Source organism: Schistocerca nitens, chromosome 4 (assembly GCF_023898315.1).
Source record: "Schistocerca nitens isolate TAMUIC-IGC-003100 chromosome 4, iqSchNite1.1, whole genome shotgun sequence".
Lineage (NCBI taxonomy): Eukaryota > Metazoa > Arthropoda > Insecta > Orthoptera > Acrididae > Schistocerca > Schistocerca nitens.
In genome coordinates this window covers 831970105-831994487 of record NC_064617.1, presented here as the reverse complement: position 1 = coordinate 831994487, position 24383 = coordinate 831970105, and the positions used below count along the sequence as shown (strand labels likewise).

The window sequence follows — 24383 nt, the reverse complement described above, 5'->3', positions numbered from 1 at the left end:
CGTAGAGAGACATTACCATCGTAATAAAATAAGGTAAATCAGAGCTTGCACGGAAACTTTCACGTGTTCATTTCTCCCACCTGCTATTCGATGATTGAAGGGTATAGAAAAAGTCAAAGTGTGAATTATAGAGAAAATCATGTACATTTAATTTCATCCCGCGCACTCTATGTTTTTTTGAAAGGCAGCGACTGGGTCAGTCATGATTTAAATAATAAAACACATTTTTTCATGCATAACACGACGCGTTTCGAGAATTTATTCTCATTGTCAAGGGTAAATATTTAGATTGGGGGCCATAGGTGGTTTTATGTTTGCGTGCGTGTTGTTCTGCCTCTTTTGCCTTTCAGTCGAGTTTTTGTGGTTTTATAATGCCGTCTTTCCTGCAGGGTAAGAGAGGTACAACAACACACATACAAACATCACATAAAATGCCCATCTAAATATTTTCGCTTGATAATGAGAATAAATTCTCGAAATGTAGCATCCTATGCACGAAAAAATTTAACTGGTAGAGTGAAATATCAGTCTCGTGTAGATGTGGAAATTCTGTACGGTACATTCAGAGGTCCTTTGTTCCACGAAGACTGCGACCGTTCTGTTGTCAAACTCGTCTGTCTCTTGCAGGTGTCGTTAGAATAAAATGAAGGGAAAATGAGCGTGTTCCGACGTATGCAGTCATTTTCCTCTCACATCCCCAGTTTGGAACCAGGAGAGGGGTGGGGGAAGGGGAGGGAGGGAGGGGAGAGAGAGAGAGAGAGAGAGAGAGAGAGAGAGAGAGAGAGAGAGAGAGTTGTAATCTGTCAGGAAGTTTCAGTTTCACTCTTGCTCACAAGCTAACCAAGTAATTTATATACAAGCGAATAGGTTCTTAAGGAGGGCATTAACGTTATCTTATACAGGGTGTTTCAAGAGGTATAGGAAATATTTTAGGAAGATTTAGTACGAGCTAATTTGAATAAAACATTCCATACAACTTGTGTTCAATCCTCACTGGTCACAAAAATACAATTGATTACAGATATGAGTTTTCATTCCGCGTGCTATTATTCCAATTGCTATGAGTTTACAGTATTGTTGAAGCTTTCGTGTCCTTTGTTGACATCTGGCCTGTTGTCTTCTATCTCGGGTTTTTCGATCGACGTTGACGATTTGGCCACCAGCAATGGATGGTGAAGCTTTAACAATGAGCCATTCGTGCTAGTCAATCGTCAGGAAAATTGTTAAACAAACGTCGGTCGAAAAGCCCGACCCAGAAGCCAACAGGCAATATGCTGTGGATTTATTTGTCGATCCAATATTTTTTTTTTCCAAGTTCGAGTTGTGAAGTTGTTTTTGAGTTTACACAGTTGAATTTTTCGGTTATGATTGTGATTTGTTAGCCAATTCTTCTGCATAATTTCAAAAAATGGCTCTGAGCACTATAGGACTTAACATCTATGGTCATCAGTCCCCTAGAACTTAGAACTACTTAAACCTAACTAACCTAAGGACAGCACACAACACCCAGCCACCACGAGGCAGAGAAAATCCCTGACCCCGCCGGGAATCGAACCCGGGAACCCGGGCGTGGGAAGCGAGAACGCTACCGCACGACCACGAGATGCGGGCTGCATAATTTCAGCGTTCCGAACATATTTACAAATGCTAAGTATACAGGTTTTGTGATGGAACTCTGCTGCTGCTTCTGGAGAGTACCATAAATGATTTACCAATTGCAGAGTACCCAGTTCAAGATTGTTTAACCGTATTTCCATTAAACTGCGTTACAGTGGCCAGTGTCCAGCAGTTAAATTTCACCTGCACGTACAAATAAAGAGAGTATGGGTGAATTAGAAGACATTATTCAGACGGTGGAACGTCGTCCTTAAACATGCGCACACAAAATTTCTGCACATATCGGTGTTGCACATACGAGAATATGCCGGACATTAGATATGCACGGCCGCTATCTTACTTATAGCGGATTTAGAGAAGGAGGTGAATAAAGGCGCTTGGAATTTGTTATTGGCTAATTGCAAGTCGCCGAATATTGTCGGTAATACCGTTTACTGATGAAGCTACTTTCACTCTTGACGACATACATGAAATGTATTCACAGCTGCGAATATGGACAACCATTAGCTGCGTAATGGAATGCTGACAATGGAAATCTGTGCCAGACCGGCACTCGAACCGTGATTTCCCACTTACTGTGAGTCGTTGCCCTACCATTAGGCTATGTGAGCACGCTTCACGGTCAGGTCCAAACTTACATATGTCGTCAAATATGGTCCTACAACCTGCAATCTTATATCCATTATGTATATTCCCCTACAGAGGAGACATTTTAATTGAAAGGCGCTTGCCCGATGTCGGTGGATACACATGACAGTACAGTGCACGCGTTGTTCAGAAGTACAATGCAATGTTTCTTCGAACAAGCATCCATGTACAATGGTTCCCTGTGGGGGACAATACGTATCTGATGTACGTGTGCAGCCTGTAGGCGCTTGGTTCACAACATATGCAAATCTGAGTCTGGCTGTGGAGCAGCGGTAAGGTGACCGCTCACATGCATCCATGTCCGACGGAAAACTGCATCATACTTCTGACCAACACACGCACTGCAATACTGTATTCGTAAATCACTTTGGTGGTACGACGCGAGCTCACATACCCTTGTGAAGACACATTTTCAAGAACGATTATTTGTAAATATGTGGTGTGGCATGGTAGACAGTCAGTACGTAAGAACGAGCTCCTGCAACTATACTAACTAGGTGACATCGCATAAACCTAACATTCCGTGGAAGATGGATCGGCAGAATTGGTCACGGGTCTTCCGCACTTAGGTTCCTAAAGCTTACGCCTTTAGATTTTTGCTTGACGTGCTGGTTCAAAGCTAAAGTCTACAAAAACAACAGTAAACACGAGAAACGAACTGGTCGTATGGTCTATGAATAGTACTGACCTCACGAAAGAATGCCAACACGACCTCAGAAGAGATAAATGTGCTATTGTCAAAGGGAATTCGAAAGTTCAGTTGAATTGTAGACGAAATTTATGACAGTCAACTTTGAATTAACAACTGGCATTTGAGTATCACCTTCTGTCAGTATTTGCTTTGGTTAAATTCTAAAAATTGTGTCTCTGCAACAAATAAATATTAGACACATGTTACATGGAATATTTTACTCGAATAAATCTATAGTATCTATAGTACACTGTGTAGACGAAGCGTGGCGCTTACTGACTACTGAGATCGACTTCTGATTCCTTCTTATGACTTAGGCTCAAACCCTCTAGCATTACTGTTAGCACCCACTGTTTCCAACTGAACAACCCCTCGACGGTTTTGTACTGCGGAGACATTTCACGACTATACAACTCACTTAGCGAAGCCTAAATGGCTGTTAAATCCAGCGCCCACCAGAAAGAGAAAAAAGCTGAATGAAACTAATTTCTCACAGATTCGAACTGCTTGCAAAATTCTGAGTTCATTGACAGCAATGGCAGCAAACCTGACTGGAAATTAATTAACAAGACATTAAATTCAATTAATAATTTTTGTAATAAGATTATTTTTTCCGTCCAAAGGCCTGGATGGAGGACCGTTTGCGGGCGGGCGGGGTGCAATAATTTTCACATTAACCGTTTAATTAATTTAGAAAGTAGGCGAGATGAAAACCCGTTACGTTCGGGGCCGTTCGAATTTAAGCTGGAGCCACGTCGACGCGGAGGGATACTAATTCCTCCAGCGTTCGGAGAACTGGTGCCAAGACTGGTCTCCCAAAAGCTGCACGCCTCCGACCTCCACCCACTGCCATGTTTTGTATGGGAACCTTATTGCATCCTTGGAGACACACGGTTGTGTCACGCCCCAGTTTACAAAATCACGGAGATAATGCTCTCCGACCCCATTCTTTCGTACAGGAAGGCCAAATAAAAGTGGCTCGGAGAACAGAGTTCCAGGGTCCAAAGAAAAACAGCAGAGGAAAGGGAATACAGTACTAGCCCGACTACAACAGATGCTGAAAGTGACCACCATTCATCTTTTGGCGCACACAAAGCAATCGCACACTGACAGATCAGGTCACCTAGGTGACCAGGGCCGCGACCAGACTAACTTCTGCTAATAACTCTGTCAGGCATGAAGGTTGCGTAAATGTACTGCAAGGTTAGGTGAGCTATATGGGCAGTTGATCCATCCTGTTGGAAGTAACTGTGGCTCTTTTCCTCCTCCGTTAATGCATTCATTCACGTCCAATAGTATCCACTCGTCGGGCCACTTTTATTCGCCCATCCCTGCAGATGATCCTGGACGTCTTCACATAGCGGATAGTGGTAATCCGTAAGCTTCGTTTTTCGAATTTATTGGCTTTCGGGACGTGCCCATTCAGCCCTGTCAAGGACAACACACCACCCAGTCCCGAGCGGAGAAAATCTCCGACCCGGTCGGGAATGGAAGACTGGCCCCTTCGCATGGCAATCGGCCACACTGACTGCGCAGCTACCCCCATGCGTTGTCTTCCATTACCATGGAAACAGCCTTGTGCAGGCAGTCTGTTCGATTAGCAAGTTCCACCATAGGACGCTTGCAGCAACTACACTGGTCGCTACAGTGCTATCACCCTATTATCACCGTATGTGGCATCGCGATTCCACCGATAGCAATGCAATAAGCTCATCGTACTGGGCCTGTCTTTATGATAGTATTTCGGAACTGATAGCTATCATCATCTTAACTCGTCTCAGTTTAGCAGTTCTCGCTTACTCTCTAGGGACTGGACGCATTCTTGTTTAGTATCCGTCGTGTCTTGATGTATCTACTTTCTCATTACTTATCCTACAGGAAGATGGTATCTTGCTGGGACAGTCGGAATTGTAATCGAACCCTATAAAACATTGTGGCAGGACTACCTCACATCTGTGTCTTATTTTTACGGTTGTGCCTCAATCTGGGAAAAAAAGGAACTCTCATAGGACCTCTAAGTCGTCCGTGTGTCTGTCTGACTTTTAAAAAAACTTTTTCTCAGGAACGGACTGACGTAACAAGTTCAAATTTATGTCACACATTGGGTCTATGGTCGCTTGGCGGCATAAAAAATTGAAGCTTCTAAGTCACTACAATCAAATAATAGGATCATTCATGTCACCTATTTTAACACTCGCAAACTCAGTCATGAAAACTGTACGGTACTTCCCGTTGGCCTAGAATCATGAAATTTGCCATAAAGTAAGGTTTCACACTATAGGTAAAGCAAAAATCCGAAAATTGTTAATTTTTAATTATACCACACGAAAGAAATATTTGTTTTATCATTTGTAATCCGACGTCAAACTTGAAATTAAAAGTCAGCAGATCTGCATTCAGGCTGACTGCGACGCAATGGCAAAAGCCAACCATCAGATAAGGAATGCCTTCATTGCCCATATGACTAGTCTGCGAATGCTTGTTTCGCGAACAACTTGAAACACTACGTAGCAATCGCTCCTGGATATCTGATGATGCATAAATTCCGAAACGCGGCATGTGAGCAATGAAGCCATTCCTTGCCTGATGTTTAACTTTTAACATTGCGACGCAGCCAGCCTGGATGGAGCACTGCTGATGCTATAGTTACGATAGTCTGCCACCTGCATGACTTCATGTAAAATTTACACTACTGGCCATTAAAATTTCTACACCCAGAAGAAATACAGATGATAAACGGGTATTCATTGAACAAATATATTATACTAGAACTGACATGTGATTACATTTTCACGCAATTTGGGTGCATAGATCCTGGGAAATCAGTACCCAGAACAACCACCTCTGGCCGTAATAACGGCCTTGATACGCCTGGGCATTGAGTCAAACAGAGCTTGGATGGCGTGTACAGGTACAGCTGCCCATGCAGCTTCAACACGATACCACAGTTCATCAAGAGTAGTGACTGGCGAACTGTGACGAGCCAGTTGCTCGGCCACCATTGACCAGACGTTTTCAGTTGGTGAGAGATCTGGAGAATGCGCTGGCCAGGGCAGCAGTCGAACATTTTCTGTATCCAGAAAGGCCCGTACAGGACCTGCAACACGCGGTCGTACATTATCCTTCTGAAATGTAGGGTTTCGCAGGGATGGAATGAAGGGTAGAGCCACGGGTCGTAACACATCTGAAATGTAACGTCCACTGTTCAAAGTGCCGTCAATGCGAAAAAGAGATGACCGAGACGTGTAACCAATGGCACCCCATACCATCACGCCGGGTGATATGCCAGTATGGCGATGACGAATACACGCTTCCAATGTGCGTTCACCGCAATGTCGCCAAACACGGATGCGACCATCATGATGCTGTAAACAGAACCTGGATTCATCCGAAAAAATGACGTTTTGCCATTCGTGCACCCAGGTTTGTCGTTGAGTACACCATCGCAGGCGCTCCTGTCCGTGATGCAGCGTCAAGGGTAACCGCAGCCACGGTCTCCGAGCTGATAGTCCATGCTGCTGCAAACGTCGTCGAACTGTTCGTGCAGATGGTTGTTGTCTTGCAAACGTCCCCATCTGTTGACTCAGGGATCGAGACGTGGCTGCACGATCCGTTACAACCATGCGGATAAGATGCCTGTCATCTCGACTGCTAGTGATAAGAGGCCGTTGGGATCCAGCACGGCGTTCTGTGTTACCCTCCTGAACCCACCGATTCCATATTCTGCTAACAGTCATTGGATCTCGACCAACGGGAGCAGCAATGTCGTGGTACGATAAACCGCAATCGCGATAGGCTACAATCCGACCTTTATCAAAGTCGGAAACGTGATGGTACACATTCCTCCTCCTTACACGAGGCATCACAACAACGTTTCACCAGGAAACGCCGGTCAACTGCTGTTTGTGTATGAGAAATCGGTTGGAAACTTTCCTCATGTCAGCACGTTGTAGGTGTCGCCACCGGCGCCAACCTTGTGTGAATGCTCTTAAAAGCTAATCATTTGCATACCACAGCATCTTCTTCCTGTCGGTTAAATTTCGCGTCTGTAGCACGTCATCTTCGTGGTGTAGCAATTTTAATGGCCAGTAGTGTAGTTACGGTCGTCTGCCACCTGCATGACTTCGTGTCACATTTATGTTTCGAAGTCAAAAAGATCCTCAAAAATCTTGGAATCCCTGGCATCGATACGTTACCAGTATCAATGTTGGCAACAGGCACGAATGGTTGAGACTCTCGATTTCCGGAATGGATATACATACTCGTAATTAAGTTTTGTATGGAGCCCTCAGTGCGCGAGTCTTCCTCGCACCTGGTCAAACGCTACATATAAAGGGCCATGTCCGTCCTGACTGACTGACTGAATCACTCACTCACTCACTCACTCACTCATTCAGTCATCATCGTCCAAGCCCAAACCGCTAACGACAGAAACTTGAAGTTTGGAGAGGGTGTGGATCTTATACTGTAGGCATCGTTTAAGGAGGGATTGTCCGAAATTGTACTCCTAAGAGGGTGAAATAGGGGATGGAAGGCTTTTTGAAAGTATGTCGATATCAAGCGAATTCTGAAGTTGAAACTACGATAAACTGGTATTTGGTTTCTCAGTCAGAAAATAAAAAATATGTGTTTACGCATTTTTGTAAATTCAGCCACTAAGAGGGTAAAATAGTGGGTGAAAGTGTTTTGAAAATACGTGATGACTGGGTGTTGTGTGATGTCCTTAGGTTAGTTAGATTTAAGTAGTTCTAAGTTCTAGGGGACTGATGACCATAGATGTTAAGTCCCATAGTGCTCAGAGCCATTTTTTATATATATATAAATATTTGTTAGGGGATGAAAATTGCTATGGAAATATCTCCGCAACAACGTAAAGGCATGAGGGTAACAAAAAATTTGGACTCGATCTATCAGAATCGCTTTATGGTCAGAAGTACGTTCGGAAAAGACCATGCTTATGCGGTCTTAGAAGGTGTTGCAGTACCTGAACAACATAAAAATAAGAGTAAATAAAAACGAAAAAATCTCTGCATGCCATAAGCGAGCGAAGCAGCCGGCTCTAAGCCGGTTTTTTATATATTCGGAGTTAATTTCAATTACTGGGTATTACTGTCTAGTAATTAAAGACAATAGGATGTGGAAGAGCTACATCATCAATTTAGGCTAGTAAGTGAAGAAGATCGATGTCTCTACAGTCTGAGGTCAGAAGATTACCAGGTGACTGCAACTTCCAAGCTGATGGGCACAATATTCCCAGTTCCTATCCACTGTCGCTACAGCCGTGACGACAGAGAAGGTACCATACCAGCTCCAGTTGCCACATTTTACGTACGAGTGCGACCAACATCAGTGTTATACGGGGTGTCCTTGTAGTTAGAGAGTTCTGTAATCGAGAAACCACGAGCGTGAGGACGGGCGTTGGAGCAGCAGCGTAATGGGACTCGTCACGGACGGGCACCCCTTTGGGTGCGCGCTGCGTCTCTAGGGCGACAAACTGCTTCCTCCGGCAGCGGCGGCGGCGGCGGCGGCGGCGGCAGCGGCAGCTAGCGGTTCGCAAAGAGATAACAGCTCGGTCTGCAGCCAGGCGGTAGAAAGAGAAACGACTTGGAAAAAAAAAGGGAAAAAGAGGCACTTCTCCAGCTGGGGTCCGGATGCACATCCGAGGGAGAAGTTAGCTAGAAAGGAGCAGGAGGGGGGAGAGAAACGACGAGCATTCGGGGTGGGCGAAGCCGCCCTGCAGGAGACGCAAAGAGGTTTTAATTAAAATCTCTTCAACACTTTGTTTCCACACAGGAACCCTGCAATGTTTACGGGCTCGGCGGCTGAAGAAACCCTCTGCGAAGCAGTTGGCACAAACTGTCTGTCGTTGGCCCGTATGGAACGTCGCTGAAACGTACAGAAGAGAGTGATAAACACGTATCAGAGCTACTCTCAGAATCTCCGGCGTGTATCGCGCATCTACAACGAACATGAAAAGTAATAATTCTTTCCTTTTAACAGCATCTTAGCTTCCGAAATGAGGGGGAAAATCAACTGAAACTACACACTGCTAATATCTTTGCCCTTGTGCTGAAAGTGATGTGTCCATAAATGGAAAATAAGTAATCGTCACATGGTTCGGAATTCTCTTCCTAAGTATACAAGGTGACTTTTTCCGTCGTCTACAAACTCTAGAGATTGATCGATGAGAGGATACGAAACAAGAAAGGTCTTATGAATTTATGTCCGGAAATGCATGGTTTCCACGCTAGAACCGTTTATTCAGTAATACGTGTTGCAGAGACTGCGGTCTAATACGCGCTGTACCATGCAGTCACAGTTGCAGTACGTGCTGAAAATGGTTTCGACGTGCCTCAAGACATGCGTGTACGCGCTGTAGCATGTTCTGTTTTACACGTTCACATCGGCCAGGCTGCATACGAACAGTCTCAAAGGCAAAATGAATACGCTGCTCCAGTGTCTCCACATTTGGAATGAGCTCTGCATCCACGATACTTCTGAGAGGACCCCACAACCAGAAATCGCACGGGTTGAGGTCCCGTGAACGAACAGGCCGCGCAACTGCACCCCCTCGTCCGGTCCATCGACCAGGGATCGATTGAGATGCGTCCGGACGTTAATGGCGAAGTGGTCAGAACATTCATGAAGTAGCAGTCACATAAGCCTTCGAATCATCAACAGAACTTCTTCCAGCAGGGGAGGCAGTCACCCGTAAGAAACGCCGATGGTTCCGGCCTGTTACGCGACGTGGAAGGAACATTGGTCCCAAAATACGTTCGCCAATTATCCCGGCCCACACATTCCGGCTGCATCGATGCTGATGATTCGCTGTCACCATACCGTGGGAGTTCTGCACGCCATCCCACATATGACTTATGAAAGCTGAAGGTACCACCCTGCGTAAACGTGACCTCATCTGCTAATAGGATGGATGACACAAATCTCGGAATCGTGGTTGCCTGCTGAGTCAAACAGTGACAAAACTGCTTCCGATGTGGAAAGTCTGTCAGTAGCAAGCCCTGTACACGCTGTAAGCGGTAAGGGTGGTAAAAGTTGTCACTGAGAATGCTCCACACGGTCGTCTGGCTTACCCTGCACTGGCGTGCCAACGGCCTGTTACTGACACGACGGTCGCCGTCCGCAGTGTTAATCACATTTTTCTCCAAGTCTGGTGTCCGAACATTTCGGGTACGTCCTTCATGATTTCCTGCTTCCTAAAACGACCTTGTCTCAGACAAAAGGCGAAATACTGTTGAAAACATTGAACGCTGAGATTTCCCGCCGCCCGTTGCAATTTGTCTTTCCCTAAGTAAACACTATGTTGGTAAGCTCTCGTTTCGAATACGGAACCACTGTGTACAACGCTCTCTCACGTCCACTACAAGGTGAGACAGCAAGGCAAGTGAGTCGGACACAACATTACCGATTACTATGGCAGGAGAGGGCACTAGGGCATGGTGTATGAGGAACAGTACCACCTTCTAGGAGGAAACCATGCATACTGTAACTGTGGCAGCATGGTACAGCGCTTATTAGACCGCAGTCTCTGTAAAAATGTATGATTGAATAAATGGTCTCTAGCATGGAAAACATGCATTTCCGGGAATAACTTCATTAGACCTTCTTTGTTCCGTATCCTCTCATCGATAAATGCCTAGAGATTGTACACGGTGGGAAAAATCACCTTGTATGTCTTTGTGTGGAATCAGGTAAACCCGACTGAGACATATATTCCAGCTATTTTGAATTGCAAAATAAAAACGACTCATATTAATTTAAGCATTCCTGCCTCACATACATTGCTTCATAGCAAAAACGAAACGGAAGACGCCTGATTTAAACAAAAAAGTTTCATTTTAGTGAATATTCATAGACCGAAAAGCTTAATAATAATTGAAACACTTTTTTTATTTTAGCCACGAGGGAAATGCACAGAAGTGACCTTTGTCAGTTAATACAGCGGTTACTAAATGTCGCTTCCAGTGGTACAAATACCTTTCATTTCAGCATTTTATACTTCGAACCACTAGGACACATATTCATTCATGTATTGGTATCAATTAAAACTTGGTTCTAGATGGCCTCTACGACATTTCATTTTCTGTTACGAAAATAAAAAGTATGAAAATTATTAACATTATTATTCTAATTTTGATTAACCTAAATTTGGAGCTAAAAGTAGTCTTAATGGGTCTCTTTACTAACGTATTCTCCTTTCTTACAACAACAAAATTTGTGCGACTAGATATCCACATTTTGCCTAGTTTCAGAACACAGAACACATGTGAAAGATATTCAATGTAACATGCTGCTACAAATTTTCTTAGTATTTTCATCTTTAGTTTTTACCCCCCACGCTATGAAATAAACGCCTGCTGCCCTACGCTAATGGGGCCAAGAATGAAACAAAGTAAAAAGGCGATTTCATACAGTATAAGAATTCTCTTATCTTGTGTAATTTAGTTGTAAAAGAGAACTTCTCACAGTGGTGCTTTTGTGAAGTAAGTAAACGAACGGTATGATATATTTTATACTGAACAATATAATTACGGTTAATTGTGACAGAAGACTGAATGTTTTTATTTCATGTTATTTTTCAAGCGTGTGTAATTTACTCGTTGATGGTTAATGATTCCTCTGCGGAAAGGCTACATATGCGAACTGAAAAGTCTGAAAATGAAAACAAAACTGTTTAATGATTCAGAGACTCGAGGTAAAATTGAAAGGTACGCATGCCACTACATTAAAATTGTAAAGTGCTCTGTCCACATCAAAATGTTCGTAAACCAGCGCCACGGGGCCGTTAATTACGAACTGTTGACTGTTTTACCGAGCGACTCCAAATTATGTGTACATACTTCAGATGCTTGCAATCGGGACGCGGAAATGTTTTGAATATATCCGTAGAATTTTTTGTAGCCCCACTGTGACTAACGCAGCATAAAATCCTGTGCACATATATAAGCGCGTATGCTTCCACGACCAAAATCAGTGTGATTAAAATCATATTCAGCACTAGCCGCGTCATCTTTGAAACACTAAAAACGATTATAAAATCAACGTTTCGACACTCTTTGCAGCTGACCTGTTCATTTGCTTTCAAAATAACCCGGTCTAAGTTACAGAAGGTGTTCACTCAAGTCTATATATGGAGTACACATTATTGTGAGCCATAGCAATACTACACTTGAATGTTTGCTCATGTCAGCATAATGGTGCGACTGCATCTTTGGTACGTGCCATCCGAGACCATCTGAGATATCCCACCAATTTTGCCTTCGCGCTCTCTGGACAAAAGCTTAGTTCAACTTGCTGTTTGGGAACAACTCTAAGTATTATTTGATTTAGGATACCCTAACTAAACATGAGGAAGAAGCTTGACTCTTACTTTCGATTATATCAGCTATATGCCAACCGCGCAGACCATAGAGGATTAAACATGTGATTAGATTTTATATTGTTCATCGGCTATACATTCTTGTATAGATACTTCAGCGCTTCCTTCCTAGAAGTTTCTGATAGTAAATTACTATTGTTGGAACTTTAATAGTGGCAACTATTTATTTACAACTCGTACAAAATAGATACGTGTTTCAAAGTTTTACTGGCTTTCAAAGTAGTCACCAGCATTGTGTATAACCCGTTGCCAGCGATGTGGAAGTCGTAGGATACTCTTAGCAGTGCCAGTTGTGTTGACAGTTCGAGCGGCGCGGTCTATTGTCCGACGTATTTGTAGCAGCTCTGAAGCGAATGCCGTGAAGCGCTTCCTTCAGTTTAGCAATCGAGTTGAACTTGCGAGGGTTTAAGTCAGAGGAGTGCAGTAACTTGTATAGCACTTAGCAGCCCCATCAGTCAAACAAATCAGTAACAGCTTGCACTGTACGTGGTTGAGCATTGTCCTGCAAAATGAATGGTCAGGTCCTGCAGAAAGTGTCATCACTTCTGTCTCTAAGCTGGTCGTAGGTTGTGTTCCAAAAATGAACAGCACAGAGACAGTGAGATGACATTTTCTGCAGGACCTGACCATCATTTTGCAGGACAATGCTCAAGCACGTACAGTGCAGTTGTTAGTGATTTGTTTGAGTGATGGGGCTGCTAAGTGCTATACCACCTGCTGCACTCCTATCATTTAAGCCCTCGTGAGTTCAACTCGATTTCTAAACTGAAGGGAACTCTTCACGGCATTCACTTCAGAACTGAAACAAATTAGTCGGGCAATAGACCGCGCTGCTCGAAGTGTCAACACAACTGGCACTGCTAAGAGTATTCTACGACTTGCACATCGCTGGCAACGGGTTATACACAATGCTGGTGTCTGCTTTGAAGGTCAGTAAAACTTTGAAATACGTATCTATTTTGTACGAGCTGTAAATAAGTAGTTTCCACTATTAAAGTTCCAACCCTCGTATGCATGTGCGTGTATAATAATTCCGCCTCCGAAGCTGTGTGGTCAGCCCTTCTCATTGCCTTGTGAAAGACACAGGTTCCATCCTGGTATTTCCAGAGATTCTTCCTCGGTGGGAGGGCGGCAACGGAATCCACTGATCCTCGTGATGCCGACTGAGAAGCTACTTGAATGAGATGTAGCGTCTCCAATGTACGGGAAGCTGACAAAGACCAAGAGAACGGCTTACTGACCCAAACACCGCATCCGAATCACGCCATACGGAGGACGGTCGGCGCCGCACGGTGCCTTAGGCCCGAACGCCTTTATCTTTCCTTTTTTTTACATGTATAATAAACGAATTTAATGACAAAAAATTTCTAATAATCTCTCTTTCCTTGATCCCAAATCAAACGTAATCGCTAAGCCGGTTCGAAGCCTTCGGTACACCCATCTTCGACCAGTCTGCTGTCGCAGTAGAAGATAGGAAAAGTAAAGCTGAAGTTTTAAATTTCATGTTTGAGAAAGCGTTCACGCAGGGGAATCGTACAAACCTACAGTCGTTTGACCATCGCACACACACCCGCATGGAGGACATAGTAGTAACCATCGTTGGTGTACAGAGACAACTGAAAGGGTTGAAAGCAAGCAAGTCGAGAGGTACTGATCGAATCCCCATTCGGTTTTACAGAGAGTAGTCTATAGCATTGGACCCTGACTTAGCTCGCATCTATCGCCCAGCGCAGTGTGCCATTACTGGCTACTGGAAGAGAAGCACAGGTGTATATGAAGGGTAAAGAAACGGGCTCGCATAATTCCAGAGCAAGATTCTTAACAACGGTTTGCTGCAAGATTCATGAACATATTTTCATTTCGAATACGAGGGTCTCTCCAAAAGAAATGGCTCTGTCCACTATGGGACTTAACTTCTGAGGTCATCAGTCCCCTAGAACTTACAACTACTTAAACCCAACTAACCTAAGGACATCACACACATCCATGCCCGAGGCAGGCTTCGAACCTGCGACCGTAGCGGTCGCGCGGTTCCAGACTGAAGTGCCTAGAACCGCTCGGCCACCTCGGGCGGCAAAGAAATGCACACTATTTTTGTAAAAATACAGTTTTCATTCTGCATGTGTGAAAGCTTTACAGTGTGTAGATACATCCTTCCCGCTTGTTTAGAAACTTAGTTCAACCTGTTCCCGTGCGTGGCGCCGTCACAGCATGTCTTCAAGATGGCTGCTACACTTCACGTTCGACAGAAGCAACGTGCTGTGATAGAATTCCTGTGCTGTGAAAATAAGACAGTGGGAAACATCCACAAGAGGTTGAAAAAGGTGTATGGAGATGCTGCTGTCGATTGCAGTTCAGTTAGTCGGTGGGCAAGCAGGTTACGTGATGAAAGCGGGCACGGCAATATTGAGGATTGTCCTCGCAGCGGCAGGCCTCGTACTGCACACACTCCAAACAATGTGCAGAGAGTTAACGAATTGGTGACTGCTGACAGACGCATCACAGTGAACGAACTGTCACGCTACATTCGGATAGGGGAAGGAAGTGTTTGCAGAATACTGAAAGTGTTGGCGTTAAAAAAGGTTTGTGCCAGGTGGGTTCCCAGGATGTTGACAGTGGCTCACAAAGAAACAAGAAAAACAGTATGCAGCGAACTTTTGGAACAGTAGGAGAATGGTGGAGATGAATTTCTTAGAAGAATTGTGACAGGTGATGAAACATGGCTCCATTATTTTTCACCAGAGACAAAGAGGCAATCAATGGAGCGGCATCATGCAAATTCACCCAAGAAAAAAAAATTCAAAGCTACACCTTCTGCTGAAAAAGTTATGGCTACGGTGTTTTTCGATTCCGAAGGACTCTTGCTTGTGGACATCATGCCAAGTGGAACCACCATAAAGTCTGATGCATATGTGACGACACTGAAGAAACTTCAAGCTCGACTGAGTCGTGTTCAACCACATCGGCAAAAGCAGGATGGGACTTAACTGCTAAGGTCATCAGCCCCTAAGCTTACACACTACTTAACCTCAATTATCCCAAGGACAAACACACACACCCATGCCCGAGGGAGGACTCGAACCTCCACCGGGACCAGCCGCACAGTCCATGACTGCAGCGCCCCAGACCGCTCGGCTAATCCCGCGCGGCACATGTCAGTCAAAAAACCATGGAAGCGATCACAAAACTCGGATGGACAACACTGAAACAGCCGCCTTACAGTCCTGACCTGGCTCCATGTGACTATCATCTCTTTGGGAAACTGAAAAACTCTCTTCGTGGAACAAGATTTGAAGATGATGACTCCCTTGTGCACGCTGCCAAACAGTGGCTCCAACACGTTGGTCCAGAATTTTACCGTGCGGGTATACAGACGCTGCTTCCAAGATGGCGTAAGGCAGTTGAGAGGGATGGAAATTATGTGGAGAAATGAAAATATTGTTCCTAAAGGATGTATCTACACACTGTAAAACTTTCAAACATGTAGAATAAAAGATGGATTTAAAAACAGTGTGCATTTCTTTTGGAGTGACCCTCGTACATTTCCTTGAGACGGGAAAGGTTTTGTTCACAAATCATCACGGTTTAGAAAGCACCGCTCGTGCGAAACTCAGCTTGCCCTTTTCTCAAATCATATCCTGCGAACCATTCATAAAGGGCAACAAGCAGATTCCATATGCCTAGATTTCCGAAAGCGTTTGGCACGGCGCTCCCCTGCAGAGTATTAACGAAGGAAAGAGCATCAAGATAGGTCCCCAGATAAGTGAGTGACTCGAAGACTTCTGAAGTCCTCAATGGCGTGTTCATGAGAGTGAAGGGTATCATCAGGAAAGTTCCAGGGAAATGTGATACGATCGCTATTATTTTCAGTGTACATAAATGATTCGACGGACAGGGTGAGCAGCATTCTGCTGCTTTTTAGTGATGATGCAGCGGTCTATGGGAACGTGTCTTCTTTGGATTACTGTAGGAGGATACAGTATTGCAGACAGAATTTCTAGTTGGTTTGATGAATGGAAGCTGGCTGTAAATTTAGAAAAAATGTAAGTTAATGCGGATGAGTAATAAAACAAACACGTAATATTCGGATACAGCATCAGTAGTGTACCGCTTGACCCAGTCACGTCGTCCAAATATCTGGGCGTAACGTTACAAAGCGATATTAAGTGGAACGAACATGTGAAGGTTGTGGCAGAACAGGCGAATGGTCGACTCTGGTTCATTGGGAGAATTTTCGAAAAGTGTGCTTCATTTGTAAAGGAGACGGCGCATATAACACAAGTGCGACCCTTTCCCAAGTGCTGCTCGAATGTGTGTGATCCCCAGCAAGTTGGATCAAAGGGAGACACCGAAGTATTTACGAGGCGGGCTGCTAGATTTGTTACCGGTAGGTGTGATCAACACGCGAGTATTACGGAGATATTTAGGGAACGCCACTGAGAAAATTTAGAGAACCGACATCTGAAGCTGACTTCAGAATGATTCTACTGCCGCCAAAGTACATTTCTACATCTACATACATACTCCGCAATCCACCAAACGGTGCGTGGCGGAGGGTACCTCGTACCACAACTAGCATCTTCTCTCCCTATTCCACTCCCAAACAGAACGAGGGAAAAATGACTGCCTATATGCCTCTGTACGAGCCCTAATCTCTCTTATCTTATCTTTGTGGTCTTTCCGCGAAATATAAGTTGGCGGCAGTAAAATTGTACTGCAGTCAGCCTCAAATGCTGGTTCTCTAAATTTACTCAGTAGCGATTCACGAAAAGAACGCCTCCTTTCCTCCAGAGACTCCCAGCCGAGTTCCTGAAGCATTTCCGTTAACACTCGCGTGATGATCAAACCTACCAGTAACAAATCTAGCAGCCCGCCTCTGAATTGCTTCTATGTCCTCCCTCAATCCGACCTGATAGGGATCCCAAACGCTCGAGCAGTACTCAAGAATAGGTCGTATATGTGTTTTATACGCGGCCTCCTTTACAGATGAACCACATCTTCCCAAAATTCTACCAATGAACCGCAGACGACTATCCGCCTTCCCCAAAACTGCCATTACATGCTTGTCCCACTTCATATCGCTCTGCAATGTTACGCCCAAATATTTAATCGACGTGACTGTGTCAAGCGCTACACTACTAATGGAGTATTCAAACATTACGGGATTCTTTTTCCTATTCATCTGCATTAATTTACATTTATCTATATTTAGAGTTGCTGCCATTCTTTACACCAATCACAAATACTGTCCAAGTCATCTTGTATCCTCCTACAGTCACTCAACGACGACACTTTCCCGTCCACCACAGCATCATCAGCAAACAGCCGCACATTGCTATCCACCCTATCTAAAAGACCATTTATGTGGATAGAAAACAACAGCGGAGCTACCACACTCCACTGGGGCACTCCAGATGAAACCCTCACCATCGAGAACAATGTACTGGGTTCTATTACTTAAGAAGTCTTCGAGCCACTCACATATTTGGGAACCAATCTCATATGCTCGTACCTTAGTTAGGAGTCTGCAGTGGGGCAGAAGAAGAGGTAAGAGATAGGCAATCTTTTTTTTCCTCGCTCTATTTGTGAGTGGAACAGGAAAGAAAATCACTAGTAGTGGTACAAGGTAACCTCCGCCACGCAGCATATGGTGGCTCGTGGAGAATGTAGATGCAGATGAAGGTATGTTCGCTCATGTAACGCAGTACATTCACAACCACGAAAGCAGCTGACGACACTCTGAAGTTCAAGAACCGGGGAGAAAATCGTTCATGAATGGCACTGAGATGTAAAGGGGGCTGACAAGTAGAATGAAAGATGTTAATACATAAAAATTACGTAATATGAATGAATTAGAGGAGGAATGGTGCTTTTGATACGGTACGCAAGGGGATGGAGAGAGATAGGATAGCTTTTAAAGTGGTTTTACTTGGCCTCGGGAAAGAGCAAACTAAAACAGTGATATTGGAAAGAAAGAGGCATAAAGAGTTCTACGTATTCGGCACCTATGAAGTTCGTGGCGCCCGAGCTGAAGGAGCGAGTGTACCACGAGATACAATTTGGAATGCCATAATGGATACGCATGTTAATTACGTTATCCGCGTCCGCGTGATGGAGGTCCCGCGCAGAGCTGAGCCGGCTGAGCGGGTCGCCGTTAATTAACAACCCCCGCCCCGCCCCGCCCCCTCCCCCTACCCCCACCCACACATACGCAGACGGGGTGGCGCAGGTACCTGCGGAAGTGCCGGCAACAGGCCCAGCGCTGGGTCGGCCGGAACCTAATCAAGTCGCCAGCCGGCAGCCGGTAGCGGCAGTCGTTACCGGGAAATTGGCGCGCTCGCTCGCAAGTCGATACCTCGTTCTCTCAACGAGCATCCGTACCGCGCTGCATGGAGGACCCGAGCTATAGCCGCGGTCAGCGAAATTCCCAATTCTTTCCCCCCTCTCTCTCTCGCACATTGCGACGAGACGGCAGTCTGACGTAACAATAATTTTTTTCTAAAGCATTTTAACTTACCCCTTTCAATTTCCTGCTCAGCTGGCAGAGAGAGGCACACACTGTGAAATTAGCTGTCTCATCACCAGTCGTTAGACAGTCGTCGTAGGAGGCGCGCAATACGCATAGCGTGGGAGTATTGCGGGTGGCGTCGCAACGCAACTCGTGGCTTTCGTGACGATACGTCAACTGAAACGTTTGTAAGAAAATGAGTTGTACGGTACTGTTGTCTGGGAGTCCTCGAGGGCTGGATTCGGCCACAATGGTACCTTTTCTCTACGTGCGTAGGAATTGTGCCTTGAGAGTGGATCTTGAGTACAGGTGCCCGTAATGGGTGTACGAATAGCGCAACATCATGAACTGATATATATGTTATGACTTTTGAACACTATTAAGGTAAATACATTGTTCGTCCTCTATCAAAATCTTTCATTTGCTAACTATGCTTATCAGTAGTTAGTGCCTTCAGTAGTTAGAATGTTTTATTTAGCTGGCAGTATTGGCGCTCGCTGCATTGCAGTAGTTCGAGTAGCGAAGATTTTTGTGAGGTAAGTGATTCATGAAAGGTATAGGTTATTGTTAGTCAGTGCCATTCTTTTGTACGGATTATTGAAAGTCAGATTGCGTTGCGCAAAAAAATATTGTGTGTCAGTTTGGTCATGATTATAATAAGTAAAGAAAGAACTGTGTGAGTACGTTCAGTTTTGCTCAGCTGTTTGAAAATCAAATAACGTAAGAGTGTTTCCAGCATTGTCATTATTAATTTTCAAAGGGGAAGTTTCAAAGTGACACATTACCCGAAAGCTAATTTCGTCCTTAAAATTTGCACACCATTATATTTAAAGGTAATACTAAGCAGGGATATGGCACTGAACGAACACGTAAAATTTGCGTTAGGTAAGATGAATGGGGAACTTGGATTTGCTGGCAGGATTCCGGGAAAGTACGTTGCATCTGTAAAGGAAATTGCATAGAAGAGGCTAATGTCCGGTCATTGTAGTATACTTATCAAGTCGGCATGAGAAGAAATATTGAAACGAAGTTAGATACGCGCTCCTAGAGTAACAACAGGTCGGTATAGGGCATACGAAAGTGTAACAGAAATGCTCGGAAGAATTAAATGGGCATCTTTGGAAGGATGAGGACGCAGTTCTCGCCAAACCCTGTTGGGAAAATTTAGAAGACCTGCATCTGAATACGTGTGACCATTATGTTGGCGTCAACGTATACCTCGCGTTGGAATCATGAAGTTAAAAATGGTTCAAATGACTCTGAGCAGTATGGGACTTAACTTCTGAGGTCATCAGTCCCCTAGAACTTCGAACTACTTAAACCTAACTAACCTAAGGACATCACACACATCCATGCCCGAGGCAGGATTCGAGCCTGCGACCGTAACGGTCGCGCGGTTCCACACTGTAGCGCCTAGAACCGCTCGGCTACTCTGACCGGCTCATCTACATTTATACTCCGCAAGCCACCCAACGGTGTGTGGCGGAGTGCACTTTACGTGCCACTGTCATTACCTCCCTTTTCTGTTCCAGTCACGTATGGTTCGCTGGAAGAACGACTGTCTGAAAGCCTCCGTGCGCGCTCTAATCTCTCTAATTTTACATTCGTGATCTCCTCGGGAGGTATAAGTAGGGGGAAGCAATATATTCGATACCTCATCCAGAAACGCACCCTCTCGAAACCTGGCGAGCAAGCTACACCGCGATGCAGAGCGCCTCTCTTGCAGAGTCTGCCACTTGAGTTTGCTAAACATCTCCGTAACGCTATCACGGTTACCAAATAACCCTGTGACGAAACGCACCGCTCATCTTTGGATCTTCTCTATCTCCTCCGTCAACCCGATCTGGTACGGATCCCACACTGGTGAGCAATACTCAAGTATAGGTCGAACCAGTGTTTTGTAAGCCACCTCCTTTGTTGATGGACTACATTTTCTAAGGACTCTCCCAATGAATCTCAACCTGGTACCCGCCTTACCAACAATTAATTTTATGTGATCATTCCACTTCAAATCGTTCCGCACGCATACTCCCAGATATTTTACAGAAGTAACTGCTACCAGTGTTTGTTCCGCTATCATATAATCATACAATAAAGGATTCTTCTTTCTATGTATTCGCAATACATTACATTTGTCTATGTTAAGGGTCAGTTGCCACTCTCTGCACCAAGTGCCTATCCACTGCAGATCTTCCTGCATTTCGCTACAATTTTCTAATGCTGCAACTTCTCTGTATACTACAGCATCCGCATGAAGGTGGAGGAGATAATAAGACGTGTGCATAGGTCGTCACACGTTCATTTTTCACTAGCTCATTACACGAATGGCAATACGAAAGAAAATTGCTGATATTGGTATGATGTACCCTCCACCTCGCACTGTACAATGGCGCAAGTAATACTGATGTACTGTTTGAGGTTTTCCCGGCGCTGCATCTGCTTGATCGGTTCCCGGGAATTACGCCGGATAATATTGTAAAAACCGCACAATATTTCAGCGAGACAACTGCCCGCCAACTTCAGGTGCTACAGTAGCACCTGAAGATGGCGGGCAGTTGTCTCGCTGAAATATTGTGCGGCGTAATTCCCGGGAACCTATCAAGCAAATACTGATGTAGATGTAGATTCAGGAGCGACCGTCATCAGCCTTTGAAAACTTTACTTATTTCATATGTAGTCGTTGTATGCAACGACTGTAATCAGCAAAATATTGCTCAGGTTGTTCATTACGACTGACGGTGGGAATTTACAGCAGGCTGCTCGCGTGTGGCACAACTCCGTTTCGTTGCACCCTATGAAAATCACTGATTACAGCCGCAATGCCTTTGTACATATTGCTCGAAACAGTCAATGACTCGGCAGCGCTTGTTCCAGCCCGCTCCATTTGGCAAGCGCGCAGCACGCATTAGGTGGCGGTGTACTCACGCATGTCGGAGAAGTCGTCGACCAGGATGATCTCCTTGATGAGGTGCTCCGGCGACCTGTCGAGCACAGAGTGTACGGTGCGCAGCAGCACAGACCACGCCTCGTTGTGGAAGCAGATGATGACCGCCGTCGGCGGCAGGTTCGCCACGTCGTACTTGTTTGGCTCCTTGCACCTGCACAGCCAAACGAAGGGTCGTCAGGCAGATAAGCCTTACTTATCACCCTTGCGAAAGGAGATTTTAACACTGTACGTTGTTGTTGTTGTTGTTGTGGTCTTCAGTCCGAAGACTGGTCTGATCCAGCTCTCCATGCTACCCTATCCTATGCGAGCCTCTTCATCTTCGAATAACTACTGCAACCTACAGCATTCTGAACCCTCTAACTGTACTCCCTCTACGATTTTTATTCCCCGTGCTTCCTTCCAGTACTAAACTGGTAATCCGTTTATGTCTCAGAGTGTCTCCTATCAACCGATCCCATCTTTTGGTCAAGCTGTGTCACAAATATTTTGTCATTCCAATTCTGTCCGCCCCCCGGTAGCTGTGTGGTTAGCGCGACAGAATGTCAATCCTAAGGGCCCGGGTTCGATTTCCGGCTGGGTCGGAGATATTCTCCGTTCCGGGACTAGGTGTTGTCTTAATACTTCGCCAATAACTGATTGCTGGCGATACGAAATAATACTGACCGAAAATGAGGGATTGGTGGAAATGCCTCATAAGTTTTTCTTGAGGATGGTACCACTGTGTCTTAGAAAGAGAGGCGTAATCGTCTTACTCGTGGAAGACATTCTTACCCAGTCCTGTAAGAGTACGGGTAATATGTGTGCATGTGCACAGAAGAAGGAGGTCATGACGCGTATTGCCGCCGGCCGCTGTGGCCGTACGGTTAAAGGCGCTTCAGTCTGGAACCGCGTGACCGCTACGGTCGCAGGTTCGAATCCTGCCTCGGGCATGGATGTGTGTGATGTCCTTAGGTTAGTTAGGTTTAAGTAGTTCTAAGTTCTAGGGGACTGATGACCACAGATGTTAAGTCCCATAGTGCTCAGAGCCATTTGAACCATTTGAACCCGTATTGCCAGAACTATATACTTATATGGATGTGGTGTCTGTTCTTTCGGACAGGTTCCAAAGAACAGACACCATTGATGACCTGCAGCCGTATAGAACGAAATTAGAAGACAGTTACCGGGAGCAGGATATTGCAAGAAATGGAAGGCCTGTAATTACAATAGAACGTTAGTACGACAGCTAAGATTAGGCGCCGGCTGCTGTGGCCGAGAGGTTCTTGGCGCTTCAGTCCGATACCGCGCTGCTGCTACGGTCGCAGGTTCGAATCCTGCCTCGGCCATGGATGTGTGTGATGTTCTCAGGTTAGTTAGGTTTAGGTAGTTCTAAGTCTAGGTGACTGTTGACCTCAGATGTTAAGTTCAAATGGTTCAAATGGCTCTGAGCACTATGGGACTTAACATCTATGGCCATCAGTCCCCTAGAACTTAGAACTACTTAAACCTAACTAACCTAAGGACAGCACACAACACCCAGTCATCACGAGTCAGATGTTAAGTCCCATAGTGCTTAGAGCCATTTGAACGTGTTTTTTTTTTTTTTTTATTTGAGATGAGGCCATACTTTGCGTAACTTTGATAACAAGTGTTGTCCTAATCATCATTTCATCCACATCGACGCACAAGTCGCCGAAGTGGCGTCAAATCGAAAGACTTGCACCCGGCGAAAGGTCTACCCGACGGGAGGCCCTAGTCACACGACCCCAATTCTGTCCATTACCTCGCCATTAGTTACGTGTTCTACCCAACTAATATTCAACATTCTTCTGTAGCGCCACATTTCGAAAGTTTCTATTATTTTTTTGTCCAAACTGTTTATCGTCCATGTTTCACTTCCATACATGTCTACACTCCAGACAAATACTTTCATAAAAGAGTTGCTGACACTTGAATCTATACTCTATGTTAACAAATTTCTCTTCTTCTGAAACGTTTTCCTTGCCATTGCCTGTCTAGATTTTATATCCTCTCTGCTTCGGTCATCATCAGTTACTTTCATGCACAAATAGCGAAACTAATCTACTATTTTCAGATTCCGGTTCCCTAATCTAATTCCCTCAGCATCACCTGATTTAGTTCTACTACGTTCCATTGTTCTTGTTTTGGTTTTGTTGGTGTTCATCGTATATTCTCCTTTCAAGATTCCGTCCGTTCCGTTGAACTGCTCTTCCAAGTCTTTTGCGGCCTCTGATAGAATTACAATGTCATCGCCAATCCTCAAAGTTACTTCAGAGCAGTCCGTATCGCTGAGGCACGCAAGCCATCCAACCGACGGGAAGGTTCGTGGATTTTGGGGGAATGGACATTATTATAAAAGTATTTTAGCAGTTCACGGCAGTATGGTCTTCAGCGCTTGCACACATATAATTTTGTGGATACCGGAGAACAACAGCAAAATAAATGGGCGAAATACAGTTATAACACTGGTAATAAATAATTATTAATAAGTAAATAGCGAAAATCAGCAAAAAGTCACACTCCACAAGAAGGTAATGCTAAAGGTATAAACAGCTAGAAAGTGGGAAATTATAAT

At 44.8% G+C, this 24383-nt stretch overlaps 1 protein-coding gene across 3 annotated transcripts in view; it reads right to left on the bottom strand.

Moving 5' to 3' along the window:
- The window catches only part of LOC126253261 (putative polypeptide N-acetylgalactosaminyltransferase 9), a 598235-nt gene that overhangs the window by 98969 nt on the left and 474883 nt on the right, over positions 1-24383 (bottom strand). For all 3 annotated transcript variants that reach the window (XM_049954469.1, XM_049954467.1, XM_049954468.1), the window contains one exon: positions 21787-21959. In XM_049954469.1, coding sequence (XP_049810426.1) covers positions 21787-21959 — 173 coding nt within the window. The remainder of the gene's footprint in view (positions 1-21786; positions 21960-24383) is intronic.